Source organism: Phyllostomus discolor, chromosome 5, assembly GCF_004126475.2.
Source record: "Phyllostomus discolor isolate MPI-MPIP mPhyDis1 chromosome 5, mPhyDis1.pri.v3, whole genome shotgun sequence".
In the NCBI taxonomy this organism is placed as follows: Eukaryota; Metazoa; Chordata; class Mammalia; order Chiroptera; family Phyllostomidae; genus Phyllostomus; species Phyllostomus discolor.
Genome location: NC_040907.2, coordinates 69945974 through 69958145, shown reverse-complemented (window position 1 = coordinate 69958145; position 12172 = coordinate 69945974). Strand labels below are relative to the sequence as shown.

The 12172-nt window shown below is 33.1% G+C and overlaps 1 protein-coding gene across 1 annotated transcript in view; it reads left to right on the top strand.

Annotated features, from left to right (window-relative positions):
• The window catches only part of HFM1 (helicase for meiosis 1), a 91949-nt gene that overhangs the window by 50439 nt on the left and 29338 nt on the right, over positions 1–12172 (top strand). The window contains exons 23-29 of the mRNA XM_028513628.2: positions 1306–1403; positions 1484–1615; positions 4127–4212; positions 4436–4519; positions 4646–4803; positions 6238–6341; positions 6819–6965. Of these exons, the coding sequence (XP_028369429.1) occupies positions 1306–1403; positions 1484–1615; positions 4127–4212; positions 4436–4519; positions 4646–4803; positions 6238–6341; positions 6819–6965 (809 nt within the window). The remainder of the gene's footprint in view (positions 1–1305; positions 1404–1483; positions 1616–4126; positions 4213–4435; positions 4520–4645; positions 4804–6237; positions 6342–6818; positions 6966–12172) is intronic.

Sequence of the window (12172 nt, the reverse complement as noted above, 5' to 3'; positions counted from 1 at the left end):
ACTACGTAAGCAAGTTCATACTGTAATTATTGCTCTGAGGATATATCATGATTTTTCTGCATTATTACATACACATATCAACCTCATTTAATTCTAATAGCAATATATTTTAATAGCAATGCTTTCTACAGTATGAATATATTGTAATTTGTATTGATGAAGAATTAGATGGTTTATAATTTTTTGCTAGTTAAATGGTGCTGAAATGATCCTTCTTGTATTTATACCACATTTTTCAAGGATTTCTGGGTGAAAGGGTAAAAACATGAAAAGATTTAATGTATAATGCCAAATTGCCTTTGAAAAAGTTTGTCTAATAGTTTCTATCCACAATGCAAAAAGTGACTATTTTCATACATCCTCCCAGTACTTGTTTTGTATTTTTGAACTTTTGCTAATCTAAAGAGTAAAGAGTTATATTTTAAAACTAGAGGGGAATATACATAATTGGGTTTATACAGAATGGAATATAACTTTTATCCAGTTTTAACTATGCTTATTACTCACAGGCACTTAATAAATATTTGTTGATTATACAGATTATATGGTCTTTCTATAATACTTACATATAATGAAACCCAAGGACAGAACTGTATTACAAGAGAATATGACAAAAATTTTAGATGTGCTGAGGTTTTAAGAATAGTCTAGTAGGCTCTTTCTGGAGCACACCTACTGCTTTACTGGATGTGAAATTTCTTTTAAATTCTAAGGGTCCCCATAAGACTTGCAACCAGGGGAGCAGCAGGTAGCAGCAGCTTGTTCTGGACTAGTGCCCTGAATGTGTCCTCAAGGCTCCCTTTTCTCTGACATTTCAGTGAGCTAACTGCAGCCCTGCCTTAACTCACATCTTTCCTATAATGTTTTTAGAGAGTGAAAGCAGTCCTGCCTAGGCTCTCTCCTGTTGCTTATCCTATCCTTAGCCTTTCTTTTGTTTCACTATTTCCTGCTTTAATAAACATACTCTCAAAGTTTTTAAAAAAAGTCTGAGAGTGCCCTGTAAGCACAGGAAATGTATCAATCTAGAGATTATAATGAAAGTCTTGAAAAGAAATAAAATTTATGAGCGAAAGAGAGGTGAATAAAGAAGAGTAGAGAAATGAGAACTGGACTTCTGGAGATTGGGAAAAGGAAGTAAAAAATGACTTGCAACAATAATGATATAAGATACAGAATCATGTAGTTAGTGTCAAAGAAATCGAGGCAGAGAGGAATTTTAAGAAGAGAAACTTCAATCAGTGATGTCAAATAATATTTAGATAATAATTTTTAAAAGAAAATAATGAAATTTCTTTTTTCCACCAGTCTTATTCAGGCTCAGTTAGGATGCATTCCCATACAAGACTTTGCTTTGACACAAGATACTGCGAAGATCTTCAGAAGTGGCTCACGGATTACAAGATGTATGTTACAGGATTAATGTATTTTGGTATTTTTTTAGTAAACCTAGTATACTAGATTTAATATTGGATACTTTTTTTAGGGCTGTCAGAGTTTGTGGCTCTTCAAGAAAAGAAGTTTGCTGTACTATTGAACAGTTTGATTTTAACGAAATGTTTTAGATGTAAACTTTGGGAAAATTCTCTGCACGTGTCCAAACAGCTGGAAAAAATTGGTAGGTACTGAACATGGGCAGGCAATTTGTCAATGTCTGCAATTTATTTTGTATTTTACTGTTAGGAAACATAATTCTGTGATGATTATAGACCTGTAAGGAAGCACCATCTTAGCAGGACTAAATGAGGTGCTGTACTTAACTGATTTCAAATGATTCCATTTGAAATTAATTGGGAATTAATTTCAATAAGAATTAATGCTCTTATTTTAATTTGTTTTCAAACCAAGAGTGAAATTTTGTTTTAGTACCTAGGTAACTGAGTGTTGCTCTCCCACTTTTATGACTATTTTGTTTTGATCTCAATGACAAGGTACAGAGCTAATAGTCCTAGTCATTTTTAATTTATTACAGAAAATCATGCCACTTATTTATATCTTAACTTTGTTTTTTTAATAACAGGATGATATTAGTACTGATCTTCGCAGAGATTCTGCAGGAAAAAAATTATGCCTGCTTCCTGCCTATTGGGGTCTAGTTCAGGTTATGAACTGAAAATCTCTAGAGTGTGCCATTTATAAAGACTGAGAAATGACTAAAGCACTCTGGAGTTTTCCAGTTTGGTGTCTTTGGCTTTATGACCCTCCTCCTCTTTAGATAGAACTTGAGAGTTGTTATCCCATGACTGACAGTCTTGTTAATTTTACAATTTTATATGCATCTTGGAGATATTAAAAAATCACTTAAGGGGTCATTAGAGATTGTTTTCTTATTCCTTAGTTTCTAAGGAATACTAAACCTTTATTCTAAGGCTTAGAACAAAGATCTACTTTTTATTTTCTTGAAGTTTGAAATTAGTTGGTGGAAGAATGCTGACCAGTCCTGGGAGCTGGAGTGAAGGTGGGGTCTGGCTGGTGAAAGTAAGGTCAGGTTGGAGGAGAGATTCCTGATGTAAAGGGTCATCTTCCTACCGAAGTCCTGGCAAACCACATGCCATACACATCCCACAAAGACAAGAGTTCTGAATTGTGAAGGAGCTTCCATACAACATTAGGAAATAGCAATTTACAGAAAAAATTAAAATTAGATTAAATGGTCACTAATAAAAGTTTCATTTTACTTGAAAAAGCCAGTTTTTCTGACTGACGTTAGAGTATTGACAATCTAGGTATCTGTACCTTCCAAATTATTGAACACTGTTTCCCACATTTAGTCATAGAAAACTGAGATAATCCAAACAAAAAGGCAAATCTAGGTTCTCATAGAGCATCAAGAAAGAAATAAAGAATATATGTTGATTTTTAACCATGATTATAAACTAAAAAAATTCAGGAGACGTTTTGAGAGAAAATGGAAATGAACATTAAAGAAGTATGAATGCTAGGAGTTGTGTTTTAAGAAACAACAAAACAAAAAAAACCTAGCAAAATATAACCAAAGACACTGAAATAGGGGATAGTCTAACAGTGACCAGAGGGGAGAGAAGAGGGAATTTCAGGGGGGAATGGGTAGGGTTTACAGGAACAAATTTGGAGGACACATGGACAAAAACTAGGGGTGGGGGGTAATGGGGGGGAAGGGTGGAGGGTTGGGTGGGTAGGCTGGAATGGGAGTAGGGGGAAGAAAACTGTACTTGAACAATGATTAAAATAAAAAAAAACTGAGAAAAAAAATTATGTTGGATGTATACCAGGGGCTACTTATCCACTCATTAAAAGGAATAAAGTATATTGACTTAAAAAAAAAAAGAATTAGTAAGAGAAATTCCCAAGAAAGAATAAGGATATGAATTAGGAAATAGGAGTGCCATACCATCACCAGCAATATATGTGCCTTAGACAGAGTGTTAATATTTTGGTATTTTATGACAATATCTTCTCTTTGAGGATTTTTTAAATTTCATTCACGAGTGTAAGAATTTTAAATTTTAGTTTTTTAAAATATAAAAAAGGTCAAAAGATAGATGTGAACTTGAGATATTTAAGTAACAAAATTAAAGTAGTATGACTGGACAATATTCAGCAAAAGGAGAATGGTAGGAAATTAGATGGGAGAGGTAGGTTGTGGTCAAATCGTGTAGGTAAGGGAGTTTGGCCATAGTAAGGAAATTGTCTAAATTCAGTCCTTTCAGTGGAAAAGCATTGGAAATTTTAGGCTGAAGAGAAAAATTATCTGATTTAGGCACAGACAGAGAACTCCAAGAAGTGCTCAGAATGCCATACCTTCATAAAGCAACATTCTCATTCCTGAATCATGTTGCCTTTTTCAAATATGAGTATAATAATAGATGTCTCTTGGTACTTGTTCTATGGATAACATATGATAAAACTAAGGACCGAGTTGCCATGTAAACCAAAGAGTTCCTCTTTCTTTTGTAAAGCAAGCAAATACAAATAACTGCATAATGTCACAGCCCAACTAACCTAACTGAAAACATTTAAAAAAAAATCTTAAAAAAATTAGTTATTAGCCTGGGTCGGTAATTTTTTTACTAATACAGTTAAATACTTAAGTGTAGTTTTAGTTTAAAATGCGTTGTTTAAAAACTGCTATTTGATTAATTTTCCACAGGTATAACATTGTCAAATGCAATGGTTAACGCAGGTTTGACTTCCTTTAAAAAAATAGAAGAAACAGATGCAAGAGAACTTGAACTGGTATTTAATGTTCACTTATTCCTAATGTTACTTGTATTTTATGTGAATTCTAAAGCTTAACTTTTATAACTTTATTTCAGTGAAAATTTATTTTCCTTCTCATAGTCATATTAACCTAAGGCTTTAAGTAATAAGCCTTATTAAAAATATTGACTATAAAAAGTATTTTATTAAAAGAATTTTTAGTGTTGTGGTAAGAATATAATGATATAAATGTTTTTAGATTTTAAATAGACATCCTCCCTTTGGAACTCAGATAAAAGAAACAGTGATGTATCTTCCAAAATATGAACTTGAAGTAGAGCAGGTAAATAATTTGTTTTTAGATACTTTGATTGTCTTTTCAGGAATAATGTTACCCATAGCTGATTTGGAGCTGAGTATGAGCAGTAAAGTTATTTTTAACACTCTTTATGCCTATCCTCTTTTAAAGATTGCAAGATATAGTGATACTGTGGCGGAAATACTAGTGACCATTATATTAAGAAACTTTGAACAGCTACAAACTAAAAGAACAGCACCAGACTCTCACTATGTTACCTTAATCATAGGTGATGCAGATAATCAACTGGTTTTTAAGCACAAAATTATGTAAGTGTAACAATTTCTATTTGATTTTATTTCTAAACATATATAATAAAAGAAAATTTCCACTGAGGTGAAAAAGCAATACAATCACAGTGATCAATTAAATTACATTATCCTTACACTGCAGTGGGGTAATTTCTCTGTCTAGTAAAGAAGATATTACCATTGGGTCTGTTGTTTTAGATTATTATATTTAGTAATATAATGAATAAACTATAAAATCTATTACCATGGTTTGAAACAAGTGAATAGATGGCCTTTAGGAATAGTTATATAGTCCACTGTTGCTGAACTTGTTACTTCTCTCCTGTCATCCCTGACCTTACCACTCACCACAAAATATATCTTCTATTTCCAAATTTAAATCTAACAAACTACTATAGTTCCATTGTAGGAGCCAGCCAACCAGATCTAATATATAAAGGAGGTACTTCCCATATACCTAATTCTCTAGCATGCCATTATATAATTTTTACCTGAGATTTTTTTTTCTAATGCTATTGTTTTCTCCAAGATGTCAGAAAACTCTAATAAGGATATCAGTTATAGCAAATATTTTTTGAACACTTAATAGGTTTCAGGTATTTAATTGTTTAATCTTATGGAAGACAAGTGCTATTATTATTATTACATTTTGTAGAGGAAGAAATAGGGACCAAGAGAGTTTAAACAGTTCGTGCACGGTCAAATGGGTAGTTTAAACTCTAGATTTGAACCCAAGCATTCTGACTCCACAGCTTATGCTTCTCCAATCATATTACTGTATATAGTTGTAAATTCAGAAATGGCAGTGACTCTGAAATGGGAGTCTCCTAATTGTTGCCAGTATACTGGAAGATACCTTCCTTAAAATGTCCCATGCAAGGTCCCTAAAGGGACTTCAGTGACTGATAGGATATCCCTTTCACTGATAATTACTCTCCTGCAACTAGTCATGGCTCACTTACAGAGAATATGTCATTGTACAAATCTTTATTTTCTGTGACAATGAAATCTAATGGCAGCCTCAATTATATGAGACTAAAATAAGCTCAATTGCAAAACTGGTTTTTGTTTGTGATGTTATTAGATACAAATTATTTTATGTGAATTTTAAACATAAAGATATTGATGCTGCTCTCACAAAGTCATGTAATTTATGTATAGCTATTTTAAAGTGATAATGATTTAGAGGGAAGTTCATGGGCTATTGATAGCAAATATATATTCAAGCAGGCCTGATTCCAAATGCAACTTGGAATCATCTGTACTTAAGAAAATTAAGGTCATGGTAGTTCTAATGACACTCCATTTCCTCTTCTAAGAATCTGGGGAAAGTAACTTTCAAGACTTCAGTTTACTACCAGACTGGATGTACCTTAGGATCAATTAGCTCTTGAAAATCAATATATTATTTAATTTAGTGTTTAGATCATTAATTAAATTACTTTTTTTCAGAGATTCTGTTTTGCTAAAAGCTGGAAGTTGGGCTAAAAAGATTGATGTTAAGAGAGCTCTTAAATCTGAAGAACTTAGCATAAATCTAATTAGTTCTGAATATGGTAAGTTCATTGAAGTAATGAAGATATGAATGTTAAGAATATGATATCATTTAAATTATTATGATATCATTAAAATTATTTACTTTATGCTGAAACAAAACAATATATGCAAATGATGTATAAAATAATTGATTTAAATAATATGTATCATTTTAAAGGAAATTTCATGTAAATTTATATATGTAAAAGATAGCATGGACTAAGATAGCAAAATTAAAATTTTATCTGTTTATTTACACATATTTTATTTTCCAAGATAAATATCAATTATCGTGGGAACATTGATTTTTATTTTTATTCTGATACATAAACTTCTATTTTTAAACTTTTTCCTGTGCATTTTTATTTCCTAGGCTTATCAGTTCTTTTAGTTTAAAAGCTACAAAAATACAAGAGATATAAAAACAAATAGATGGTCTCATATATGGATTTCTATTATTTAAATAAGCACTTATATGCTTTTTTTCCTTTTTCCAGTTGGACTTGATATTCAGAAGAAATTCACAGTCTTTTACTTAGGACCCAAGAGGTTCGGAAATGAAATAATTATGCAAAAAAAATCAGAAACAGAGATTTCCCATTCTAAACATTCAGATAGATCTACTGTAGCAGAACCCAATAAAGGTAAGTAGCTATTATATTCCTGTTTTGCATTAAAGCAAAGATATGGCTGCAGAAGAGTGTGTGTGTAGATTAGTGATTGCCAGGGAGCAGGGATAGGAAAAAATAAGGGGCCACTACTAATAGGTTATGTGATTTCTTTTTGTGGTGATGACAATGTTCTAGAATTAAAGTGTGGTGATAGTTGCACAGCCTTGAGAATATACTAAAACACACTGAATTCTATACTTTAAAGGGATGGATTTTATGGTATGAATTGTGTTTCAATTTAAAAATCAATTATATTATTATATACCTGCCTAAAAGAAGAAAGATATAAATCATAATTTTAAAACTACCATTTAAAATTGTGTCAGAAATCTCAAATATCTAGTAATACAGCAGTAAAAAGATATTCAAAACCACTACATGAAAACTAAAAATCATTATAGCAGAGAAACTAAGGAAAATATAATAAATTGAGTGATATGCCATTGGGTCTTCTTTAATAAGAAGATAAAAAATATGAACAATAAAGTGGCAATAAATATGAACAATAAAGTGGAAATACATTATTTATAATAAATAAATATAAATAGATTTGATTCTAAAATCAAAACAAAACAAAATAAACCAGCAGAACAGAAACAGAATCATAGATATAGAGAATGTTTTGATAGTTGCCAGATGAGAGGGGGTTTGGGGGGGATGGGTGAAAAAGGTGAAGTGATTAAGAAGTACGAATTGATAGTTACAGAACAGTCATGGGGTGTAAAGTACAGCATAGGGAATAGGGTAGACAAAGAATATTATATGCATGACCCATGGATGTGAACAACAGCGTGGGATTGCCTGAGGGAGTAGGTGGGACTGGGTAGAGGGGGACAAAGGGGAAAAAAATGGGACAAATGTTAATACCATAAACAATAAAGTATAATATAAAAAATTTAAAAATTCTTATGATGTTCAAAAGAAGATTCACTATTATAAAGATGTTAATTCTCCCCAAATTAATCTTCAGCTTTAACCCAATACCAGCAGGGTTGTTTTTTTTTTTTGAAACAATATACCGATTATAAAATTTACATAAAAATTCAAAAGAACAAGAATAGTAAAGATAGACTTGAAGAAGAAAACATAACTGGGCAACTTACTTAACTAGATAGCAGGACTTGTTATTAAATAATAGATATTGAGAGAGTGTGATATGGGCAAAGAATAGATATGTTAACCAGTAGAATAGGTTAGAATCTAGAAGTAGATTCCATAATGAAAATTGTGTCTTGACCCTGACCTCAGACTCTACACAAAAGTTATTTACAAATATATGGCTGATTTAAATGTGGAAGGAAAACAAAACCTTTAGAAATGAAAATGGATCTTCAAGATTTTGGAGTATGTTGATTTTGTAAACTGACCACAAAAAGTGCTGATTATAAAACCATTTGATGCATTTGACCATGTTAAAAGTAAGAACATCTGTTTATTGAAAGATACCATTAAGAGAGAGAAAGGCAACCACAGAATGTGAGAAAAAAATTGCACTACATATACCTGGCTGTTATGGGCTGAATTGTGTCCTCCCAAAATCTGTATGGTGAAGTCCTAACCTCCACTACCTCAGAATTTGACCTTATTTGAATTTAGAGTCTTTAAAGAGATAATTAAGTTAAAATGAAGAATTAGGGTAGGCCCTAATCCAATATGAAATTAAGACACAAACACAGAAGGAAGACCATGTGAAGACACAGGGGAGGTAACTATCTGTAAACCAAGGAAAGAGGCCTCAGGAGAAACCAACTCTGTTGACACCTGGATCTTGGAATTGTAGCTCACAGACTTCGAAGAAATTTCTGTTATTTGAGCCACTTTATCTGTGGTACTTTGTTATGGCAGCCTTAGCAAACTAATACACTAGCAAAGAACTATTATATATAACATATAAAAAACTCCTATGTATGTTTGAAAAAGAGAAGTTATTAGGAAAATGGGCACCAAGATTAAATAGACCCTTCAAAATGGAGGCTATCCAAATAATCAAGAACATATGAATGGGTATTTACTAAAAATTAATATATAGGAAGAAGGTTTGATTTTGGGTGTGGGCACACAATGCAATATACAGATGATGAATCATAGAACTGTACATTTGAAACCTATACACTTTTATTAACCAATGTCATCCCATTATGTTTAATTAAAAAGAAAAACATTAATGAGATATCATTTTATAAACACCAAAAGAACTTAAATGGAAAAGAAAATACCAGACCTGACTGGTGTGGCTCAGTGGGTTGAGCATTGTCCTTCAAACCAAAAGGTTGCAGGTTCTATTTCCAGTCAGGGCATGTGCCTAGGTTGTGGGCCAGGTACCCCATTGGGGGCATGAGATAAGCAACTGATTAGTGATTCTCTTGCACATCGATGTTTCTATCCCTCTTTCTCCCTCCCTTCTCCTCTCTCTAACAAAAATAAAGAAAATAAAACCAAATATTGATGAGGCTGTGCTTCAGCCATTACTCTCAAGCATTAATCTGAGTGGAAATTGTTGCAACTACTTTGGAAAGCCAGCAATATTCACTAAAGCTTAACATAAACATATTCTGTGAGCCACAAATTCCCCTTCTAGGTATATGCCCAACAGAAGTGTATATGTGTGCTCACTAAAAGACATATATTGGAATTTTCATACTACAGCTATCATATTAGCCCTAAACTAGAAACCAGCCAAGTGCTTATCAGTAGTTCAGTGGACAAATAAGTTGTGTTATACGGACCTGACAGAATTCTATAGGGTTGGCAAACTTTGCCTTAAAGGCCAGATAGTAAGTATTTTAGGCTTGTAGGCCATATGGTCTCCTTTGCAAGTACACACAGCTCTATCTCTGTAATTCGAATGCAACCATAGACAATGTATAGATGACTGGGCTTAGCTGTGTTCCAATAAGACTTTATTTACAAAAAGGTGGCTGGTCTATGGACCACAGTTTGCAAACTCCTGCTATAGAGTAGTGAGAATAAATGACCTGCGACTGTACACAACTTTATGAATGTATTTCTCTAACATAATGCTCAGCAAAAGAAGCCAGACACAGAAAGGATAATACTGTATTATTCCATTTATATAAGTTGTAAAAATAGGTAATAATCATGAATGGGTTGAATTGTGTCCCCCCCAAAAACATGCATTGACCTTCAAATTCTTGGTTCCTGTGAATGTGAATTTATTTGCGAATAGGATCTTTGCAGATATAATCAGGTTAAAATGCAGATCCACTTTAATCCCATATGACTGGTGGTATTAGAAGAAGAGAAAAGATTCATAGTAACAGAGAGAAAAATTCCATATGAAGATACAGACACAGAGAGAAGTAGCATGCAAAGAGAGAGGCAGAGTTTGGAGCTGCCACAAGCTAAGGAACTTCTGGAGCTATCAGAAGCTGGAAGAAACAAGGCAGGATCCTCTTTGAGAGGGTAGCAAGTGAGTGTGTTGTGCCAACAGCTTAATTTCAGACTTCTAGTATCCAGAACCATAACAGAATAAATTTATACATTTTTTAAATCACCCAGTTTATGGTACTTTGTTATTGGCAGTCCTGGAAAAACAATATACTAATCTATGCTATTAGAAGTTAGGATAAGGGATATTCTTGGCAGAGGTGACAGAAAGAGGGCATAAGATTGGCTTTTAGGGGTACTAATAATTCTCTGTTGCACAATCTAGGTGTTGGTTACATGGGCATGTTCAGTATGTAAGAATTCACTGTTCTGTGCATTTACTACGTATGTACTTTATTTATATATACTTAAATAAAAAGTTGCACAAAAGGGAAACATTAGCTTTTTATATATAGTTAAATTAAAAGTTATGCAAAAAGAATTTGAGTTAGAAATGTAGGTTCTGATCTTGGCTCTGATATGTACTGTCTGCTGTGATCTATGCAAATTACAATTTCTCTGATCTTTAGTTTCCAAATCTGTAAAATGAGGAAAACAGTGTCTCTTAGCAACATTGAACACCAATGATCAGTTTTTAAAAAGTGTCATTAAAGTACCTGCTTAAATGTTTGTGTTTAATAAGCAAATGAAGAAATGTTTCCATGACACTATTCTTCCCTGACTTGCCGCCTTTTTCAAAGGCTACTTTTTTCATATTTTCCTTACTCTTCTTTCTTTCTCTGATTTCTAAATGTTGGAGTTACCTAAGAGAGTCTTAGGCCTCCCTTTTTTCTGTGTACATTATTTTCCTAGGTGATGTTATCTGTATTTAAGACTTTAAATGCCACTGATACATAAAGAGGTCTACTGAACATCTCTATTTGGGCATTTCTTAGGCAGTACAATTTTTCAGTCTGATCTTGTGATCTTCTCTCCCTTTCTCCATTCTGCATCTTCTGTACCTATTTCTCTCCCAGTCTTTAGTTCATTTAGTGGTCCTACCACCTGTCCATCCACCAAGTTGCTCAAGACTGTAACCTGAGAATCATTCTTGATTATTTCCTTTCTCTTATTCCATTTCCGATATGTCAGCATGTCCTGTCATTGTCCCCTAAATATATCTTGAAAGTGGTACCTTGTAGGTTTTCAGTAAGTATCTATGAATGATATTGGAGGAATACCTACTTAGATGGGATTAAAAAGCAAATGAAAAAGGTATATGTGAAAATGTTTTGTAAATTAATGAATTGTTTTCTAAATGTTACCATTATTGATAGTATACCATCTTTTAGAAGGAATTACTTTCCTTTTTCCTTTTTTTATCAAAAAAGGGGGAAAGCTCATGGTGTATATGTTTAGAAATAAAAAAGAAAGTAGGGTTTCTTCCTAGCTTTCAGTGATCCCCCTTTTCTTAGAACTTACTACAACATCACAGAAGTAACTTATGTTTGCCTTATTTATACTACATTTTCCTCAGATCTCCATTCTGGTCACTATTTTCCCAACAACAAAAATATCAGGAACCAAAATGACCTTTTAATCAGCCTCAAAATCAAATTCCCAGAAGGATGGAAATACCTCAGTTTAAGAAGACAACTTAGAGCCCTGGCTGGTGTAGCTCAGTGGATTGAGCACGGGCCTGAGAACCAAAGGGTTGTCTGTTTGATCCCCAGTCAGGGCACATACCTGGGTTGCAGGCCAGGTCCCCAGTAGGAATTGCATGAGAGGCAACCACACATTGATGTTTCTCTCCTTCTCTCCTTCCCTTCTCCTCTCTCTAAAAATAAATAAAA